This window comes from Gadus chalcogrammus, chromosome 14, assembly GCF_026213295.1.
Source record: "Gadus chalcogrammus isolate NIFS_2021 chromosome 14, NIFS_Gcha_1.0, whole genome shotgun sequence".
Lineage (NCBI taxonomy): Eukaryota > Metazoa > Chordata > Actinopteri > Gadiformes > Gadidae > Gadus > Gadus chalcogrammus.
In genome coordinates this window covers 14137042-14160646 of record NC_079425.1, presented here as the reverse complement: position 1 = coordinate 14160646, position 23605 = coordinate 14137042, and the positions used below count along the sequence as shown (strand labels likewise).

General features: G+C 42.7%; 1 protein-coding gene across 4 annotated transcripts in view; it reads left to right on the top strand.

The window, feature by feature from the left end:
• The window catches only part of LOC130403479 (protein diaphanous homolog 3-like), a 227925-nt gene that overhangs the window by 22056 nt on the left and 182264 nt on the right, over window positions 1-23605 (top strand). For all 4 annotated transcript variants that reach the window (XM_056607854.1, XM_056607853.1, XM_056607855.1 and 1 more), the window contains one exon: window positions 5198-5328. In XM_056607854.1, coding sequence (XP_056463829.1) covers window positions 5198-5328 — 131 coding nt within the window. The remainder of the gene's footprint in view (window positions 1-5197; window positions 5329-23605) is intronic.

The following is a 23605-nucleotide window of genomic DNA, read 5'->3' as shown; positions in this document are numbered from 1 at the left end:
ACGCAAAAAAAATAATGAAGGAGATATTACAATGGAAAATAGAATTCAATATAAACCCCAAATATAAATTAGAAATGATCCCCATGCTTTATATTGCTAGGTGGTTTTTGAGGGCCAAATAAAGGCTGTTTAGTATACAAACTTAAGACGTGGAAGATTTAGATACTGTTCAGTGTAAATCCTGAAACAAACAAATATTTGCATTTGTCTTTGGATCTTACGTTGGCTATGCTTTGGATCGTTATACAGATAGTGGCTTTGTTTTAGCTTGACATCGTGTTGGTAAGCTTCATTATTAAGTCTTGAACTATTACTACCTCTTCAGTTAGAGATGTATCGCATGCTTTGAAACAAAGCCACTTGCAATGAATTCAGTTGCATGTCCTTAAGTAGCAGGTGGGGTCGAAGGGTTTTGTCCTTTTGCTGAAGTCTGCAATATAGCAGACCTTGGGGTTGGAACCCTCAACCTTTTTTCGATGGTAGTTAACCACTAGACTTCACCCCCCTCCCTTCATTATTTTAGTAACTGAAAGGGTATTTCATTGGCTTTTTAAATTATAATATTACATTTGTAAAGACTGCAACCAAAGGGTGATTTTCAGGCTCCTAAATTAGTTTTCTCCCAATTTCTTTCTTTCCTTTTATCTAAGATAAATTCATTGCCTACTACTGCACATTAAACATGGACTGACGTGGCTGATCTACCGTCACAATAATTCACCTTATACATTGTTTTATTTGAGATGCATCTTGTCTCCATAAAAGTGCTGAGACACGTTGGGACAAAATGGAGGAAAATCTAGAGGCACTCCATCATCTGTAGCCCTGGACTCCTACTAATGCTGCTGTACTGCACATACAGATCTATCATATAGAGAGCATCGCTGATAGCGATAGTTGCTGTATGTTTACCTACTTAGCCGCTAAATAGCATCCATTATATTTTATTTGCAATATCTCTGAAAAGTGGGCCTTCCTACAGTTCTGCATACCACCATTTAATAGTGTATCGATCGTGTTAAGATGCCACCATTGTCCCTCGTCCCATTGCCTCACAATGGGACGAGTTTTATAATTTAATACAATAAAATGTACGGTAATGTAAGTGGAGTCACTAAGGTATGAGTATGATTGTAGTTCATTACCTAGTCTAAGGATATGTTGCACAGACTTGATACGGACTAGTGAACATGAGAATATACATTTTGGTAGGCACAGTAACTTCTGCAATGCTTAGTATCTGTAGTCTCTGGGAATACAAATCAGTCAATCCAAATCTTTTATTTAATCAAATGTTCAAGCATTTTTTGCAATGATTTAAAGGACAAATTGCAGGTCGCATCCTCAGTTAATTAGTTTGTGTATTCCAAGTGTCTTCCACACACTTTCCACATGCATTACTTAAACCTGTATGTTTTTCTTGGATTGATACTCTTATTAGGTGCTTGAAACACAAGATGAGCCATGGTTGATTGGCATTCCAGCTCCTCCAGGACTTACACCTGTACCTCTTAACCCAATCTGTCTGTTTACATAACTTCTGCTCCCAGCTGGTGAAAGCCTCAGGGAATACAGAGCTAAACTGATGAACGTATTCATGAATTCAATGCTCAGCTCATCGGTTTTCGGCTCAGTTTTCAATACAGAGTGGGGGTCATTTCATACTAGGCTAATTCCACCCAATTTACATTCAGAATCAGGGAATGCACATGTATAGATTGACCAGCGAATGAAGTTTCATATTTCAAGTTTACACACCGAATACCAACCAGTGTGACCCACGAGGAGCCTTCAACCAGAAAGTGCTAGTAAATTGCCAAACATTTTATTCTCTGGAGATGCAGAAACCAGCCACTCTATCATCGTATTCTACCCTTGCTAATTCAGAGTTCGCCTGGATGCTGACTATCCTCACTAACTCAGTATTTACTGTAATTTGCCTGGGTGCTGGCTTCCATCCTCACTAACCAAGTGTTCACTGTAGTTCCCCTGGTCTCTGGCCTTTCCCACTAACACAGTGTTTAATGTAGTTCTCCTGGATGCTGTATATCCCCATTTACTCAGTGTTAACTGTAGTTCTCCTGAATTCTGGCCATTCCAACTAACTCAGTGTTTACTGTAGTTCTCCTGGATGCTGGCTATCCTCACCAACTCAGTCTTTACTGTTTTTCTCCTGGATGTAGACCTCCCTCCTAACTATTGTAGTTCTCCTTGATGCCGACCTCTCTCCTAACTATTATAGTTCTCCTTAATGCCGACCTCCCTCCTAACTATTGTAGTTCTCCTGGATGCCGACCTCCCTCCTAACTATTGTAGTTCCCCTGGATGCTGGCTATCGTCACTAACTGTGTATGTATTCTATAGTTCTGGGACATGTTTCTGTGGTGATCGATGTCTCTCCTCTCTGGAGGACCGCACGGTCTCAACACTCATCTCCTTGTTAAGCCAAAATAAAAGCGCCAGCCCGGCCTCCACTGAGATCGTGTCTTGCCGACTCCTCGTCTGTTTCTAACTTTAACTTGTTTTCAGAGTGTGTACATCTGGGGCGTGGAGTGCGCAGGATATCTTTTGTGAGATTTTTTTTTTTTTTGCTTATAACAGATTGTTTATCCTCTCAAACAGTAATGTGGTTTGATTCCCGAAACCTTTGATGAAACTGGTCCAGTGGGTATGGCCTTTCGATGCAACTGCTGGGTCTGTAAACACAAGAAGTACCCATTCCAGCATGAAATCAATAAACACACAACCACACTCTACTCCTCCTAGTTTATCTTTTCCCACTACCAGAACAACATTTATCTGGTTAATAGAACTGTGTGAATCTATAGCAAGTATCCATGCGATCATAATTAGACAAGTCTTTAATGTAGAACGTGTGTGTTGATCAATTAGCCGAGTGGTTGACCGATCGCCATGGATACCAGGGGCTTGGATGGCCTTTTGAGTGGTGGCACTGACCTATGCCTTTAAATGTCTGCTCAATAATTGATGTGTGCCTGACATTTGAATTATTATCATTATTATGATGTTGTTATTACTACTTATCTGTTTATATCTGGTGTATTTTAGAGGAACATGAAGAGAAGCTGCCCTTGCTTTAGATTGAGTGATGTTTGTCACGGTGGCTCATTGAGTTCACAACCATTTAATCTGTTAGCCCAACACGGCGTGGTCCAGTATCCCGGTGATGGGATGGCTAATCAAATCAAAGCTTGGATCACAGCTCCTCGCCCCTCAGTGCCGTGCTTAAAGCCATCTCTGGCTTGCTTTGCCCTGGGTGTGGGAGCCCCATTCCCCCGCCGAGACCGCGTGTTATTTACAATACACCGGCAGTGTCAAACATTTAGCGGTTTGGGAGCCAATTAAGGGACTTGGCGTGCTGTCGGGCTGAAGGGTAGCACAGGCCTGGCTGCTTATTCACTCCCCTCCGGCAGGCTGGAGGGGGTTTGGCGCTCTGCTTAAATCCTAAAACACACCGGAGGTGAGACGGTCGTATGCAAGGTTTTTGTTGGGTATTTACTGACCAAAAGCTTACTCTAAGCCATTTTACCTGTTGGGACGCCCTTTCTTCCTGGAGAGAGGAGGAGTCTGAGGAAATTGGCTGGTTATTGGGCTTCATCGCACTGGCGAAAGGTACTACCCACCGCCACGGGTACTCCATCAATTGGTGACTACGCCCTGGGTCTGTAAACTGGTGCTTGCATTTTTACTATCTGTGCTTCAGTGCCCACTAACCTCACAAATTCAGTGATCTTTATAATGTGCAGTTGACGTGTCGTATAATTTAGCTTATTTAGTTCCTAGTTGATCTTAAGGAACCAGTAACGATGTGTGAGGAAGGACGACCTCACTGTTGACCTCACATGTAGTGAATAGCGTTTTCTTCCACAACTTCAGAAATACTGAGACCTCAAATAAATTTCTGCAAAGAAAACTTAACACACATATGATATGCGGTAACTGTGGTTCTATTTAATGATATACGCAATACATTAACAAACATTGTTTCGTACCAGTGTTGTATGCATTATCGTTATCGACTCGTGTTCCTAATATGCATGTGTCCCCCCGTTAATATACATTGCCATGGACTGTATTATGCGTTACGTGTTTAGGTTGCGTGTGTTTAAACGGATGGACGCAAACACGCGCGCCCGCATTCATGAATTATTTTACACACACACACACACACACGTGCGCCCGCATTCATTCATTCTTTTAAACTCTCACTCGTGGTAAACCAATGTTTTCTCACGATCAAATACTCATCAATCCTAAAAGTTATGGGCTTGTACACGATGTCTATGTCAAGAAAATATGTGTTTGCTGTACGGTGTGTGTTTAGAAAATATGTGTTTGCTGATGCATTGATTTAAAAGTACAACTTATTACCGCTGTATCAGCTGTTCTTTCCTAAATAATTTACCAAGAATGTGTGGCTAGGTAGATGAGGGAAGCAAAGTGTATGCGCGAGGTGCACAAGCAACATTATGCATGCGCCCTTAAATGGCATCTGAACAACGCGCCACTGACTTTAAACCAGGTATTTCCTGGTTTGTGGTGGATTTGTTTTCCTGAAACTGCCAAATAGCACCAGGGAACGTTTGTGCCAGAACACGCCTCCTCCTTTCGCCGAACCGCCCCTTGGGGTGCAAGATCATTCCCTAATTTACAGGCACCTGGCGGTGGAGGGAAAAGAACGCTCTGCGCCAGTTGCAAACTAGGAACGACACATGCGTCAGTGTAGAAAGTCAATTGCGCTGGATGCAAGATAGGGCCCATAATGTTTCCAGAAATGATCTGGCTACAGAACTTTGATTGAAAGAGATTTGAATGAGAGCACCAGTTTTTGCTTGATGAAAGTGGGATTAATTTAGTGACTCTGTAGTGGTGTTGCTGTGGATTTTCATATTGTGTTGTTTCATTTGAGTTTTTTTTTTTTATAATTGGTGTTTAGTTGACACACTTTATCAAAACGGATTTGATATTTATTCATGACAAAATGGTTTATTCCCTATTAACAACATACGTTTTCAGATGATTTTTAATGCATGAGGTTGTATTCAACGTGAAAATGTTTTGCTTGATAAGTTGTGTATGTATTATTCATGTCAGTGTGGGATTGTGTTTTAACTGGCTGTCTCACCCTCCCCTCTCCCTCTCTCCCGGCCTCCCTCCCCCCTCTCTCCCCCTCCAGGGCAGTTTGCGGAGCAGCCACCAGATCTCACCGCAGGAGTTCCTGGGAGAGTTGAAGTCGGGGGTGATGGACGAACGGCTGCTGGCCTGTCTGGACTCACTGCGTGTGTCTCTCACCAGCAACCCAGTCAGGTACGCCCGCAGAACACTAAAAAGATCCCCGTGCTAATCCCTTTACTATTTTAAATAAATACATCCACACCTCATGTGGTCCCCGTCCCGCCTGTCGGGCACCGGCTTTTCATCTGTGATGTGGCGGTCCTCCGTGAACCCCCCCCCCCCCCCCCCCCCCCCCGTGGTGCCCTCACAGCCCCCAGCCACAGCGGCCCACTGGGGGGAGCTATTAATATGTAACACAGTCCCCTCTGTCGGTCTGTTTGTCTGTCTTGGTCCCTATTTGTCCCTGTCTGTCTGTCTGTCTTTGTCCCTCCTGGTCTGTCTGTTTGGTCTCTGTCTCACACACACACACACACACACACACACACACACACACACACACACACACACACACACACACACACACACACACACACACACACACACACACACACACACACACACACACACACACACACACACACACACACACTCGGCCGGGGGCCAGCGCTGCATCTGTCTGGTTGGGTGACAGTCGCAGGGGGCTGTCCTCTCCCTCTGTTTGCAAATAACTTCCTATAATGTTTTTTAGCCTATAATATTTTTAGATGCGGGTCACACACACTGATGGAAAGCGCTTCAGGCAGCCAAGGGTAGTGCGATGGGAGAAAGTCGTTGAATTTAAATGTAAAGAATTCTGTTCCATCACTCATGCCCTTGTCCTTGTCGTTTTTCTTTGTTTCTTCGAAATCTGTTCCCCAAAAGGAAAGTCTTATCATGTTGACGTTGCGCGCACATTGGACCCATCATGCATCTGTTCTCGGTGGTCGTGTCATTTTGTTTATTGTTTCAGATATTAATTGCCATGTTTGTGATTGCCTTACAGTCAACAAAAATAGGCAGATTAAACTCTGATACACCATGCAGGGCATGTATTAATAACAAATACAATTTGTTATTACATACAGGAGCGTTAAACACATTTTGAGAAATGCATTTTTAGTTTGCCCTTGAATGTTGAGATGAGGGAAGTATAATAATGATAATAGCCTACTAATAACAATTATATTGAAATAAATAAAAGAAGAGGGAAAAACTATAGAGCGCAACAGTGACTGCCCCCCTTTTTTAATAGCTCTGGTTCCTTGAATGTAACTCCTCGTTCAACACCAATGCCGTGTTCCAATACCCGTACTGTCCGTACTTACTAGCCAAAATTTGAGTACGTAGTACGTTCCAATTCAGATCCGGCGAAAAGAAGTATACTTCAAGGACCCGGATGCCGTACTCAAAACGGGCTAATCGTGAAGTTTGGATCGAAGGACACTCCCCGTACTCAACGGCAGCCATCTTAGCTACGTAGCGGAAGAGGCGGAGCCAGGCTGAGCCAAAGTCGGCGCATTTTCCACATAGCCTGCATTTATAGAGTCATTTTGTAGTTTTTATAGCTTTTTATAGCTGCTAGGCGTAAAGAGTTCACCGTTCAAAGCGGGATGTTTATTGCGGGGGGAGGAGCCACGGCGACAGTCGTGATCGTCATTTCCGGTAAGTGCACCACAGAGTACTCGATTTGGAACAGCACTCGCATCTGAAAAATTAGCGTACTCAAGTGAGTACGGATAGTGCAGATAGTGTACTTCCTTTAAGTATACTCATGGAAGTACGGGTATTGGAACACGGCACAAATCATTGATTAAGCGAGCTTGTTCAGAAAAAGGCATTTGGTTAATTAATTGGAAAAAGAACGGGGGTTGACAGTGGTGCATGCGAACCAATCGTATGCCTGCCACAACACATCTCCACGTCTACACGCTCGGCGTGCAATGCATGATCCATGCTGCTCATCGTTTTCATTTGCTTCAGCTTTATGTGACTTTTAAGAGAAAAAGTTATACTTTAAAGTAAACAATATGACCTAATTTGATCCTACTGTGTGGTTCGAAGAAATATTGTCTGACATAGTACCGCAACTTGGCGTAAAAAAGTCGGGCTGCTGATGTAAGGTATAGGGGATACGGTTAGAAACACAAAGGGTAATCCAGGAAAAACAATATACAGGAGAAATGGAATATCAGCAAGGGGCATGTCAGTCAACAATATATCAATCGAATGTTTAACTTCATGCTACATAAATATTTTGTGTAATTCTTTTGTTGAATTTCTTTAAAGATATGTAGACGCATAAAGCATAGTGACACTCTAATTGACTAACCAATTGCACAAGTGTGATGAAGTAATTGCTGTCAGACAAGTTCATTCACGGGTTTCCATTCTTCAATGAGTAGTCGTAAGCAGTCGTCGCTGCTGCCCGACCTTCTCCTGGCCATCTATACACAGATAGGCACACTCATACTGACGATCTCGTCTTTAGTTGCCTGCGTCACATCACGTATTCAGGGTGTGAATATCTTTTGGAGAGAGAGTGAAACCCGAACACTGATCTGGTGACGCAGCTTTCGCTTTCAAGTGTCAAGTGTGGACATCAGACCTGTGTTCTTGCCTGGTGCATCGGGTCACAAAAGTGTCATTGAAACGACTATGGGCTTACTTAAGATGCTGTGGCGAAAAATTACTCCTTAACCTCAAATTATTTTTCTGTGGCTGACAATATTCTAGCTGGTTGAGGCAACGCTCTTTAGTTATTAGTTTGGTTTTATTTCTGACTCGTTCAATATCTTGTAGCTTCTATGCTAGCTGTTCGTAGTAGTGTTCGGTTAATGAGATCACCAGGAAAGGTCGTTTTTTTAGAAGTTTCATTGAGGAGTAGACCCTTGGAAAATACTTTTCTGATGAAGCATTGCTGAAATAAGTGGTGAGCACTAGTCCAGGATAAGAAAAGTAATGTTTTTTTTGCAGAATTTAAGAGAAAGAATGGCAGCCACATGCACATGTGTATTTTCTAACGCAATAATTTTTTATAGCATGTGCAATCAAGTGTCTCACTATACAGCCCTGATACTATACATATTGATTGAACCAGTTTTGTTGCCTTAGTTGTCTTTGTAGTGTTGATTGTCTTATTTGTGACCTTGGAACAAGCATTAATCTTTTTTCTTTTTGGTGTCGTTTGAAAATGATTCTACCTTGCTTCTCCTTGAACATGAAACACTACAAGGTGGATCTGTTGTTCATGAATGAATAACCTCCCGATATAACACACACACACACACACACACACACACACACACACACACACACACACACACACACACACACACACACACACACACACACACACACACACACACACACACACACACACACACACACACAAAACCTTTATTGGCATTAATCATGGACTCATGAATTCCATTCGATGTAGGTGCCTGAGCTATTTATCTGAGGTATTTTCTCGCAGCGTCGTGGTTAGATAGCAACTACCACCGCCTGAGTGAATAACTAACCACCTGTGTGGTACGTTACGCCAAGGCCGCTTACACGCCCAACGCCACGGGAGGTTGTCATAGCAACGGAAATCTCATCTCTCCCAACATCATCTAGCCCTGCCGTCCACCAAACCCGTACCACAGCAGAACGTGTGGGAATGTCCCCCTTGAATGTTTACTGGGACGCGTGCAGCTGCCCTGTCCTCCCCTATCCCCGTGGCACGTCTTCCTAATGGCCGAGACCGGCTCATCGCTGTAACACATCCTGGGGATAAAACGTGGTATTATTATATTGTGGTTAGTCTTTGCTGCGGGAGAGGGGAGCGGATCGATAGCTCATTCTGCTAGCTCTAGTCTATTACTTCAGATGGAGTCGAGGTGGGATGTGGTATTACCGTTAGCCGGCTCCATTAGCCAGTGTTAAGGCTTGTGTGTGTGTTTAATGGTATTGTGTGTGTGTGTGTGTGTGTGTGTGTGTGTGTGTGTGTGTGTGTGTGTGTGTGTGTGTGTGTGTGTGTGTGTGTGTGTGTGTGTGTGTGTGTGTGTGTGTGTGTGTGTGTGCAAAGAAACGGACCAACTTTTGCGGAAATTGGCTTATGTCTGTCTTACCCACATCCAAACAAGAAGATTCACACTATATCCATCTGTGTATGTCCACCAAAGGGAATTCTACGGAATGCTTGTTAGCCCTTAGAACATTGCATGGAAGAGGGGGTAAGCTTCCTACGAAGCAGTCGCTTTTGATATCAACAACGGACGAGGTTTAAGTCATATTTCCAATGCAAATAAATGTCATGTTCCAGAGTGTGTGCAGTGTGTTTGTGTTTTAAGGGTAGTGTCAGTTTAATGGAGGAAGTGTGTATACTGTGCAGGTGTGTGTGTGTGTGTGTGTGTGTGTGTGTGTGTGTGTGTGGGCATTTAGGCAGTTAATGGGCAGAACAGGGTTTATATGAAGGTGAAGCCTGACTCCTAGTCTAGTCTTCATTATGGGTTGAACTAGGGGTGTATGGTATAAACGGTATAGAAAGTACACCGGTGTGAATTTGCGCTAGACAGTAGACAGTGTTGTGTGTACCGCATTACAAAGTAAGCATCCATTAATACAGTAACGTAACTACTTTTTCATGTAAAAGTAAAGTTGTGCGTAACTACTGAAATTATGGTCACAAAACGTAGTGCCTTTTTCAATTCTGCTGTGGCGACAGCACGCAGGCGCACACCAAGCGTGCCTGCGTGCTGTCGCCACAGCAGAATTGCGCAATCGTCCCTTCACGAGCTCATTCCTTACCTTACGAGACAGACACTGGTAGCGTGAAGCGGCCTCAGACATCGCTTCCGCAGGTATTTTCCAAAGCCAGTCAGCAATGGAACGAGATAACAAACGCCGTCACTGTTTACCTGTCTCAAGGACATGGTTCCCTTTCAAAATGTCGATACAAAGGGCTTTAAAGAGATGGTCAAAACACTCAATCCCAGGTACGCTTTATTTGCACGCACACACCTCATCCAAACTGAGATACCTAAACTATACGCCAAGATCCGCGAGCAAGTGGAGAAAGAAATCCATACTATTAAACATTAGTGTTCTTCAGAGATGAAAGTAACTTGAGAAAAGATTTGGCTGCCTGAACAGTGTTTTACCCCTACAAAAGCATTGGTATCGAAATTAGAAGACAAAAATGAACATACCGTGATATAATACCGTTACCGTCTATGTCTCAAATCATACCGTGCTATACATTTAAGTCCATACCTTAGAGCCCTAGGTTGAACCAGAGCAGTTGTTGTTGGTCGGTTGGAGTCCAACCGCTTGGCTGTCCTCCATGCTGGGCTACCTGACCACTTGGGACATCTGTATTCAACACCTGTGAGGTCTACTACGAACCTCGATTAGTGGGTTAGCGAAGTAGGTTGCGCTCAAAGCCTTGGTTAGCTGTGACATGAAAGTCGCTCTCTTTTAGCCTTGCTGTATCACTATTGTGCCAACCAAACCTTGTCGGGAGGAGGTTATCAGCTAACTTTCGGTTTAGATCGGGCGCAGCTTCCTAGCCCGTCCTTTGAAAATGTCGTCCATTTGTGCGTGTTCCCGTGGACATCGGAGCCCGTATCGTACAGGGGTCTCTCCAGAGACACATCCGATCCCTTAGCATTGCCTGAGAATATTCTTTGTGAGATGTACAGTTTCTCAGGTATTTGATGTTCCTTGTTGGACCCCTTATGTAGGCAATGCTACCCAAAGAAGCCTTGCACTGTCTGTCTGTCTGTCTGTCTGTCTGTCTGTCTGTCTGTCTGTCTGTCTGTCTGTCTGTCTGTCTGTCTGTCTGTCTGTGTCTGTCTGTCTGTGTCTGTCTGTGTGTGTCTGTGTGTGTGTGTGTGTGTGTGTAAGGACTTGTGTAAGGACTAAAGGTTATGAAATTATATTTATATATTATATTTATATTTTTTATATAGGGTGTATTTAAAGTGAATTCCCGGCCTAAATGATAGAATAAAGGAGGTTGGACATTGCTTTTTGCATTTTGAAATCATCATCACACTATTGAGATTAATGGCGAAAGATTCTGCATTTGGCATAGACAATATGCAGAATCTTTTCACACTTATTATGTGCAACTTTGTTGCCCCTAGCTGTTATCTGATTCTTGAACTCCTCATAGGAGTTCATTATGACTATCCGTTCGTCTTGACTGAAATATATTGCTCATGATTGCTTGCTCATGCATTAAAACTAAAGCCGAAACCCTGGCTTGACAAATTCTGATTACGAGTTTCTTATTTGTCGATCCAGGTTATCCAAATAATGCCTGGCTATGTTCAGCGTGCTTCGTAGTGTACCCCCCTGGTCCACTGGTGAAGTCCTCCCTTAGTTGAACTCCCAGGTGTTCTGCACCAGATCCAGAGGATACAAACGCACTGGAGAATTAGGATTCACTGTTTCCAGTACTGTTTTATATTTGGATGGTGATTTATTAATCCTAGACATTGAAATTTGAAATTCAGCTGTGATAACAGAAAGTACAGTAAGGTGTGTGTCTGTGTGTGTGCGCAACCCTCAGGAAGGTGGGGCTGATGGTTAGACTTTGACCGCAAGTGATAGCGCCCTAACCCTAAGGGTACCAAACTTTTTGGAGAACTGCTTTCCAGAAATTTCAAATTCAAAATTAAGGGCTGAGTTTAAGGCATTACTAATCCGGTATATTATTAACTTTCGGGGGATCAGGCTTGCAGCACTGAACATTTCTGATCAATGGAAGTCTTGCCGTAGTTTATTTCAGCCATTTCAATATCTTAAACCACAAACCTACAGTTTTCTTGTTCACTTCGACCTGCAGAAGTCTAAATGACAGTCTTATCGCATCCATAGTGGTGATCTAAATTCATATAATTATCGCTTTCTGTTGTGTTGATCGTTCATCTCGATAACTCTCAGTGCTACAAGCCAATGTTTATTTGACTCGAATATAGGTTGTTTATGATAACATGACTGTGCAGTTGTGCCGCAACACTTGTTGTAGATACAAACTTCATCCGAAAGGGAGATGGCCTATGTGTAGCTATCGAATTAACAGGGAAACAACCATAAAAATGAACATCTCAAAAACGTGGTTGTATTAAAGGGGACATATTATACCTCCAGGTGTGAGTGTGATTAGCCTTACAAGCCATTTCGAAAATCTGTAAACGATGCTCATCTATCCAGCACAGATCTAGGTGGACACGCCCACTAGTGATGTCACATGGGGCAGATTTTCGAAACGGCTTGTAAGGCTAATCACACTCGCACCTGGTGGTATAATATGTCCCCTTTAAAGAATGCACTGGGGCTCTAGTCAACCAAAGAAAATCTTTGTCGACTGAATTTTGACCAACCCTGCGACGAATTGATTTGTAGATGGGAAATGGGTAATTAAAAAATAATTAAAAACGGTATCTCTAGATTAACTCAATTGGCAAAACTGCACTCCACTCCACTATGTTGTGTAGTGTTCTATCTAATGGATCCCTATGGATGGCGTTGAGATTAATGCAAAGGTGCCAATTCTGATATGTTGACATTCAAGCCTATTGAGCTTTAGACACTAAAGTTGATGGAGCATCGAAAATGACATGAAAAAATAAATGCTTTTAGATTATATACCTGCATACTTTTTGTCTTCCTTCTTGTAAAAATGCTGCCACACCAATGACTTCTACTACTACAACCAACAGTCTTCATTAAGTTGGGCGAATCCACAGTTGTGAAACCGGAGTGTTATGCCATATTCTCTATTAAACCAGACAATTATTAAATCAGAAACTACACCCCTCCTTATGAAAGGAACACAAGCGATTGTCTGACCAATGAGAAATTGTTTGAACAAGTGAATATCAAACAACCAATCAACCAACCTGCCAGAACTTGACAGCCCTTTGCCACCCAGTTATCTTATTTTTCACATTTAAGACTCCATCATAATTTAATTCTCTAAATACATAGTATATTTTGAGGGAAGAACGGAGCATACACTCGTATTCACTGGCTATACGATGTTGAGGGTTGAATCCATCCATCTTTTTCACTGCTGCGATTCTTAATGGAAAATGCTGCATACTCATGTCGTAACTGATAGTTTTCTCTCAGTATTTCTCGGTTTTTCTCGTCCTTTATTCTTTATCTCCTCCATGTAAAACAACCATTATTTGCTTTACCTGTGCAGGTTTTTACACCACAGTGGAAACACCGACAACAAGGTGCTGAGGGAACCTTTTAGTCCCTTGAATTGTAGTTCTGGGGAGTAAAGTTCTGGGTGATCTTGTCTGGAAGTGCGGCCTCTCTTTCTCTCTCTGTGTTGCCTTTATTAAGCTTTAACTTCTGGGTGACTCTTTTATGAGAGCGCAGGCTTGTAAGCAGCTGTGTAGCCGTTTTGTGTTTGTCTAACAATTAGAACATTTGACAGGAGGGCAATTGCGACAGTGGTAAAATAAGTATTTTATATAATGACACAGACATAATAAGCCCTACGATGTGTCCTGTACCTGAAACTTTAACAGGGATTCTCGAGGTCATCAAACATTTTGTGATTCGCTAAATTCCAATAAAATTAATGAATCAATTAATCATCTTGTTTTTAAATCCACATAACACAGAGTGGATCTTTGCTGTTTGCAAGCATCATTTTACAATATCATTATCATAGAAATGTTGTAAATAATCAGAGGTATTTAATAAATATGGTAAATATAATGGTTTTATTGAACAAGTTGGTCTCTGCGTTATAGCGTGGTATGGATCTTTGCCCGCTGGGGAAGACCCAGAGGGCTTTGTCATTTTTGGAATACATATTTTTTAAGGTGTTTCCTTAACAACCGATTAACCTTATGTCCCCACCTTCAACGTGGAGCAAGGGGGACGTTGCCGGCTAGCATTAACAGACCTAGCTCATAAGCAGCTGTGGCCCCTCTGCCTACTGGCCAGGTGGTCTTACTGTTGACCCGTGTGTGTGTGTGTGTGTGTGTGTGTGTGTGTGTGTGTGTGTGTGTGTGTGTGTGTGTGTGTGTGTGTGTGTGTGTGTGTGTGTGTGTGTGTGTGTGTGTGTGTGTGTGTGTGTGTGTCCTGGTACATGCTAATAATGAGGCCGCCAGTGGTTCATGCGGAGTCCTGACGTACTGTGTCATGTAATTACACTAATTAGGCTCATCCTTTTGTGGGGCGTCAATGGGGGACACGTCATGTTTCTTGAAGAAGGGGAGGTTAAGGGAAGGTGTTTCCTCTCTGTCTTAGGTTGTTATGACAAGCATGCCTCTTGCTGACATGGTGCAATTGTCTCTCCTGCTCTCATTCTCGCTTGTTCTGTCCGTCTGTGTATGCCCTATCCCTCTAATGTTTTGCTCTTTCTTTCCCACTCTGTTCGGTGAATCTCTATTTCATTCCTTCTCTCTCTCTCTCGCCATAGGAGGGTCAGAGATTGCTGCATTTCTGACATTATTATATTCCCTGCCAAATGTTGTCAACAGAAGCCACAAAACCGAATCAAACTTGTAGACACACACACACACACACACACACACACACACACACACACACACACACACACACACACACACACACACACACACACACACACACACACACACACACACACACACACACACACACACACACACACACACACACACACTCTCTCTCTCTCTTATCTCCCTAAGAAAAGCATTTTGACACTTTTGCTCCTTCATGAATCTGTGATTTGAAATGCATTGAAAAAGATCAACAGTGTTTTCAATTTCTAATAATTCCATCTGTCTGCTGGTTCAGGGGGGATGACAGTGAACTTGCATCATCACACACACACACACACACACACACACACACACACACACACACACACACACACACACACACACACACACACACACCACCCCCCCACGGTCTTCTGTGGGCTTTAATGTAGATTCAGACTCGAGGCGATGGCAGTTTGAAGGGAGAAGTAGAAAGCCATTTATTCCACCGTGGAGTCCTGCTGTGCTCCGTTTGAGTCCCTGACTGGACCGCTGATGGATGTGAATGTTTTTGATTGGACAGCTGATGGATGTGAATGTTTCTGATTGGATATCTGATTGATGCTTCCATCGCTGCTATGGATCACATTTATTTAATAATTTCCTTGGTTTTTCAATTTGTTTGTTTACTCTTATCATTAGCAAGTGGTCTTTCTTGTTGCGTCACTATTGGTTTATCGGTCGAGGGGAGACCGTGCTTGGCTGATATGTTGTTGGGTTGTCAACCCATATCAATTAATTGAGCGTCATGCAAATGTATCTGAACCACTGCCATACTGTGCCTATATTTCTTAAGATTCTTGCATTTCTATTGGAAAAACTGACGTGAGGCAGTTTCCAGGGTAATAGAAACTGGTACACCACGGTCGCCACGTCTCCTCCCATTCTCAGAGATCATGTAACCAAGGATGTGGTGCAAATCGGAAACCTGTATCTGTGTGCGCGAATCAAGCGGGGATCTCTTGTAAAGTGCCCATACGTGTAATCAGAGACGGTTGTGTTTGTGTCGAGCCTTTCCTTTTAACAGAAGAGTTGGTTATTATCTAATAATATACAAAGGAAATGCTAAAATTGGGTTCAGGAAATGGAATATTTCTATCGTGCAAACTGGACTAATATGTTATTTTGAAGCTCACAATGTTTATTAATTCCACTGACTGCTGGAGTTCAAACCCTAATTTAGTAAAATGGTCGTCGCACCGTTCCTGCAGGGATTTTTCACAAAGCTTCTATCCCACTATTTCGTCAATTGTGTTACCTTGGGAAGCATTTAAACAGCGGCAGTCTGATTAAAATAATTTGGTGAGACAAGAGTAATCATTGCAAAACGCATCTATTGTCTTGGAGAACGAACAAGTCAAAATGTGTTAAAGTAAATAGTGAATTTTACTTGAAGTTGTTTACTCAGACCTGCCAGCTTTTAACGCTGCACCGTAATGGACTTCTGTGTGACCAATGAAATATTTTTTACATTACCAAATTTTAATGTTCACAGAAAGCATGATTTCGTTTCTTTTGCCATGCAAAGTTGGTTGGGAAAGTGCTTGGTCCACAAGCGATGCGATCCAACCTGAAGAACCTGGAATGTATTCCATAGAAAGGAGCGTGTGAACTGCTTGCTAGATCTTTAATGCAGAGTTTCCCCAAAAGCCTTAAAGCTGTAGTGTTGGTCATGGGTTTCTCTATCTAATATGGACCACTATTGTAATGTGTATGTTGAATCATCATTTAAGAAGCATAGGCATTCATTTTGCTATTTTGTTATTTTTCTCATCTCACACACACACACACAGCGGCACTTCAGTTTGGTTTGCTCATTTTTGTTTGTCTTCCTGAAACATGTACGGGACATTATATATTTTTATATTTCCTTTTTTTTTTTTTTTCAGCGAGCGATCGATGGCTGAGCGCCTAAGCTCTGACTTGTGAAAGGCAGCCAATTCAGGGGGAAACATTCTATATTGCTCCATGTAGAGTCGGCCTGCAATTGCACTTGTATTAATACCAAATCAATAGTAAGCCATACTGCTTCATGCTGCAATCACAACCCACCATCTCTCTTCAGGCGTCCGTGCTTTATGAGAACACTGCGTGTGTGTGTGTGTGTGTGTGTGTGTGTGTGTGTGTGTGTGTGTGTGTGTGTGTGTGTGTGTGTGTGTGTGTGTGTGTGTGTGTGTGTGTGTGTGTGTGTGTGTACAGTACTGCCTTTGCTCTCCTCATTTATCTGACATCATACATCATTGGCCCTCTCTTCCTCCTGCTCCTGCTCCTCTGTCCGCATCTAGTAATTTCCACTCACTTAAACCTTGCTCTCTCCTTGGGGCCCACTGTTCCTCCCGCTCACTGTTAAGAATCTATCCATCCTCTGATCTTTTTCTCCTTCTTCTGACTCCCCCTCCATCCCTTTTCTTCCATTATGGTTCAACACTAACACTTCACCTACCTTGTCTTCACTCATTCATTCATACGTTGTGTTGTTTTTCCATCCCTCTCCATCCCTCTCTCCATCAGTTATTGACCGTGCTTTTTTATTTCTCCTCGGATGTGTGTTTTTTTTTGTCCGTCAGAACATGTTGACTGTGTGGGCCGATGCGATGGAAAGGTTGGGGTGCACAACCCATAATTTCCCAGGGGCCCAATAGCAGACCTGTCTTCCACTTCACTGGGGGGCGCTTAGGAAGAGGGAAGCGTCCGCGGTGCACATATTTCTGAGGAGAGGGATGGCTGTGTATCCCAGGCTTCACACCGCATATTATTCAATTCACACCACGGAAGTTTGCGATATTTATTGACAAAAAATACAGCTGTATTGGACTGTATGCCTAATGAAGAAATGGATCGCTCCACTGGAAAATAATCGAATCACTTGATTTATGCAGTGTATTTGAGGCAGACCCTGACACTAGCCCCAGTTACGTCTACGCCAAGCTTATGGTTGATATTAGCTACGTTTACGTGTTGCTTGCCTTGGCAATTCTGTATATTTCATTTGGAATTGATAAATGATAGCTGAACATTGTAAACAACGTAAACCAACCATGGAGCCTTAATGATGGCTGCATGCAAGCTCCAGGCTCTGGGACTATGTAGTTGTATCACGGTATAAACTGTTGATTAGAACATGTGTATGACGGCTGTAATTTGTGAGCTGGAATCCTCAACCTGAATATGCTGCACTTTGTTAAGTGATTGATAAACACATGAAACAACAGGGAAATATAATGCACAGACAGGCAATAGTGTCAGTTTGATTTAACAGGGAGATGGAGAGTTATTACAGAACCAATCGGTTAATGTGATCCCACTAACAAACATGTTTAACATCAATCACAACCAAACATGTCAGCGTCTCTAACTGAATCAATCTGCACTGATCTACATTATCCAACATTGTCGAATTGAAATGGGCCCCGGGCTGTTATCCTAGATAAAGGGGGCAGTATTGTTTAGTGGTTCTGGGTTTGATCCTGGATGTCTACAGCCTCTTGCACACATAGATGACATAGTAAATTACTGGGATGGTCTTTCAGGTTCCGCAAGGGATTTGCACTATTCACACATGCAACTACTTTCTGGAACTTTTTTGTATTGTGCCCTTTCCCTTATAGCATAGCTATGACAGAATAATTGGCCCACGGGACAAATCAGAGGATGGCGGTAATGCCAACTGCCGTAAATACCGCAAATGGAGAGGAGCTCCCTTATTTCCAAATCTCTATATTGATATTTTTGAATCTCCCAAAAAGCATTGTTGTGTTAACATACAGTCTAACATACAGTCGTAGAGTCATAGATTAAAATATGTGCACCTCTGATTCTTTGGTGATTGGTTCGCTGGCTCCATGTGAAAGCGTCTTACACCAGACAAACGTAACCCATTTCGTGCCTCTCCTAGCAATGTTGCTTGTTAGTGCCATTAGTGCATTAGTGCAAATTACGTCTCATAAATTGCGCTTTAATGCGACCAAATTTAGCATGTTAACATATTATAGGGGTGTTACGTTACAGCATGAAGCTAGCGATGTAGTGATGTCCTTGCCAAAGCTCCTTGGATTGATTCCATCCTGAACGAAGAGGACACAATCCTGTTGCTAGTCGAAAACATTTCATAAATGTGCGTTTACAAAAGACAGAATATTCTCCAGCACCATCAACAAGTATTTTAAATGTCCCCCCCCCCCCCCCCCCCCCATCTAAACCATAACTCTCGTTTGAATTTCATTCACATAATTTCTCTTTAGGGTACACCTAGGTGCTTGAAAGAGTGCTTGGTACGTGTTTAGATGCCCACATCAGTAATTGATGTAAAACATGCTCCCTTGCGTTGTGGTTCAAAATCAGTCAAGAAAGCGTATCATGAATATGTATGACTGCCATGATTCCAGGTCCCTCATTGGCCACAACCAGAAAATGCATGTTGGCGTGTACTTTTTTGGTGTGTTAACACTTCAAAATATTATTTGCACTAATGGCCTTCCGTAGCTGCTTTCATTTACAACACAGCCGTACCGGCAGGGATCCAGGAATGTTACTAGGTCTTGAGTAACCAGCTAATTGCTGGTGCAGATTTCCCGGATTATCGTATTAAAAACCTTAATAATAATATCGTAAAACCAGTAGCGTACCGTGGGGTTTAAGTCAGAGCCTTCAGTAACGAACTCCACCAACGGCCAACCCCAAAACACTCAGACATGCACACAAATTTCATAAGTGCCAATACAGCCAACGCAGCCACAATATGCGCTACTGCATAACATCCACAACAAGACAGTTGATCTTCAACAACAACAGCGCACACGCCCACCGTTTTGCATTACCGCAGAGCTAGAGTAATGCAGCATCACCATCAGATCTTACCTTGTTTCCCTCCGCAACCTGTTTGCACATCACAAACATGACGCAAAAACAAGTGTTCAGTTATTGTTATTTTCCCCGGATGCTTTCGCAACTTCAACTGATTCAATAAAGTAGCCTATAGCGACAATATTACAAGTGCAACGCCAGTTCATTAACAAAAATGAAACATACAAGTAGACATACAACAGCTATTCCAGACAGAATATTAAGCCCACAGGAGTAGTAGTGAACGGGTTAATTTAATGCTGCTTGATAAGCATAATAATGCTTATTAAGCGGCATCCACACAAAGCATTACCATTAAGCCTACTGCCCAAATTCCAGCAGTATATTTGTGTTTCAAACCATTAAAAAATTGCGTTATGAAATAAAGTACCACAACAACTTTATCGCTCCAACACAGTGCAAAGTAAAACTCACCCATCACCCATGGCCTGATGTTTTTTTTTAAAGTTGCCTTGGTGAAGCTGTTAAGGCTGCTAAATCCGGCACTGTTCCATGTCCCCTCACTGATGTTGAAAAGCAAACACGGCGAGTAGAACAGGTTGTTCTGAACGGTGCTATCCGTTAGCCATTCATAGTGGATGTAGTTGCACTTTGTAAAGTGCCGCACAAAACCTTTACCTGGGTCAGCCCATCAGGCTTCGGTGTAGGTCTTCCTCTTGAAATTAAATCTGTCTTCTCTCCAAACGATCGCCTTGAAAAAGGCAAGCGAAGGAGATCAGAAACAGGATCGCTAGGTGCTGTGAAGGCGGTGGCCATAGTAGTTCACTATGAACTCTGTACCGCCAACGATTCAAAATTCGCTGATGACATCACAGCGACGGCCAGCGCCGACATATAGCTGGTCCCTGGGGTCGTTCTATTACTACACATCAACATTTGATTGGCTGATTACACACGTCAGTCAAATTTATTATCCAATGGGAGGTGGCAGCTTCAGCGAAAGGGTAGCAATACTTTTAGTGGTGGCCCCGCCGGTCCATGTAAACTAGCTGTGATGCGTTATTCAGCTGAGTTCAGCATTACAAAAAGGTTTTCCTTCTGGAATTATGTTGTAAGTATTGAAAAAAATATGGAATTAAGATGCTTTAGGCACAAATTAATGTAATTTTGAAATAAATAAAATATATATATTATTTAGATTTTGACAGGGCCAGGAGAGAAGGCCCTGCTGGCCCTGACGGCCCACCACTGCGTAAAACGATTCTGCTAATTCGTAATACAAGATTCTGTTAAATAGTTATACAATACTCTTCTAAACGGTATTCCATGCTTCTGCTAAATGGTATCAAATGTTTCAGCTCAATAGTAATACAAGATTCTGTTAAATAATGGTAAGCAATGGATAACTTCATTAAAGTCTACTGCTCCAAAGCACGGCAAATAAAGGTGTCAGTTTCTCTCTGTACCTAATACATTGTAAAACTCGGTGTGTCCCAAGCCTAGGCAGATGCACTTTCCTAAATGGTACAATGGTATGAATGCTGTCCTTAAATGTTTTATGCAGAGTTGTCCTTGTGTAAGGTTCCATCTCTTCTCCCTGGCATCCAATAGCAGAGCGTCTGGCTCATTATGTCACCACACATCATTCACACGTCCTGTCCTCGTCTCTTACAGAAGCAGCTTAGTGGACTTCATCAAGAGCAATGGCGGAGTCGTATGAATAAGGAGTTATTCTATTGAAGTTGAACGTTATCCACGGAGATGCATTTGGCAGCATTAGCCATGAATGAAGAGTATGTTCGGCATTATTCAGAAATTGATTATGACATTCATTAGGAATTCAATCAGAAGACATTCATTTAAGGCATTAAGAATGAGTCGTATAGGCATCGGGAGTGAAATGAAGGGATGTCTCATGAATACAGTGTTATTTTTTTAGATGAATATCCATTAGTATTGTAACTGAAGGCACAATAGCACGACCAAGACACTGAACAAATGCAGGTTCTTTCAGGTATGGACCTTGGCTAACCGAAAAACCTAAACATGCTGCTTTGGAAACGCGGTGAATAATCCTGATTAAGTTTACAAACATCCTCCCTGCTCTGTGTTTGAAGGAGGCTGTTCTGTTTCTGTTTCTGGCAATACAAAGTTCTTGCTTCCCTCGAGTCAGTGAGATGCCTTCATCCATGTTAATACATCATCTGGTACAGCCTGACTACACTCTGGCCCTCTCCGATGGCACTCTACCACACCTGTAATGTATTCTGCCAAGCCTGCCTGTCTGTTGCTTGCGCTCTCTTGCTCGCGCTCTTGCTCTCTGGCTTTCATAGCAAGTCTCTATCTCGTAGTGTTTCTCTCTAGTGTCTCTGTTCACTCTGTGTCTACATTATTATTTTGTTTTTCTTCCTTTATTTTATGTTTTCAGTCTCTTCGCTGCTGTATGTGTGTACGTCGCCCCCAGTCTCACTCCCTGTGTTTTCTGTCGGCGTCAGACAGGGCTGTAATGGTGAGTGGTGGAGAGGTGCATGGAGCCCCCTGCTGCGCTTTAACTCCACTTCCACCTAGGTAGCCTGGCCTCCTCTCCTACTTCACCCCCACATACCTCCTCTGCCCTAGCTGTGTTCTCTATCTCTCCCCCCTCGTAGCGAATCTTTCTTTTCTACGTCTCTCTCGCTCTCGTTCTCGCTCTCTCTCTCTCACTCTCTTTTGTTCTCTCTCTCGTTCTCTCTTTTTCTCTCTCGTTCTCTCTCTCGTTCTCTCGTTCTCTCTCTCTCTCTCTCTCTCTCTCTCTCTCTCTCTCTCTCTCTCTCTCTCTCTCTCTCTCTCTCTCTCGCTATCTTGCTCTTGTTCTCTCTCGTTCTCTCTCTCTATATCTTCCTCGCTCTCGCTCTCTCTCGTGTACAGAGGCCCTCCAGGGCTAAAGGCATCATGGCGTGGGAGGGAAGGAACAAAGCCACCATTATGTTTTTGGAGAGGCTCTCCACGCACTGCTGTGTTGTTGCCGTGGCGCCGAGATGGGCCAAAGACAATTAGCAGAGGGCACTTGTTCACGCTGAGGGATTTGAATCAGGCCCTGGGTCCGCCCTCGCCAGCCACTTCTCTGGTTATCAGGATTGATAACACAATACGCTCTGTAGTGAGAAGATGTGCTCGCAAATGATGAGGCTGGGGAACTGTTCGACTAATAACACATTTTATGATCTTTACTTTATGAGACCAAGGTCAGAATGTAGACAGAACTCTGCCTCTCTTTCCTCTATCACGTAACAATTTGGTTTGACAGTGGTTTTTTATTTAGCTTATTTCGGGTATGGTGCCAAATTCTTAAACCACTAATGTAGTTGTATAGTGTATACTGTACCTATGGTGCTGACTCGGTTAATCCACCCTCTGTTGCTGAATACATCATTGCCATGGAAATGCACAGTAAATCTTGAACTAAACCTTAGATCAGGCCCAAAAAAACATCCTGACCCTCCCTTGCGGTCTGCCCGGCAATCCCATCCCATTGGTTTGAAACCTATTATTCTTAGTAAGTTGATGGCTTATTTTCTTTCTTTTTTTTAACATTATTTATTGATGTAATTGATTGATACATAAGGTTTAAGCTTTCAAAGTTATAATACAAATAGCTTTCTGATTTTAACACCTAACAGCCTAACAAGTTATATCTCTGAACACAGCAAAATGTTGATGATTCACTGCTACACGCCTACAGTGTCAAACTTTTTTTGAATAAACAATCCCACGGTGTGCTTGATGTGACTAAACAAACAAATCTAGCAGCACAGCAGAACAAAAGCAGCATTACGTTTGTAGTCGTTGCTGCTGGGCTGTATAATTCACCACATAGACATTATTAATACCGGTCACTGTTTGAAATCAACCTAGGTCCAAATTGCATATCAGAGGGGGTCTGAATCTTTCAGTCGTTTAAACACTAGAAACTGTTGTCTGTGTTCTGCCCAGGGAAATTTTAATCTATAAATATCTATTTATTTATGTAGGAAACATCCTTTGTAACTGGATGCTGGGTCAGGCTTCAAGGCTACGATTGAAAGTGCACCGTGATAGTCTGGTTGTTT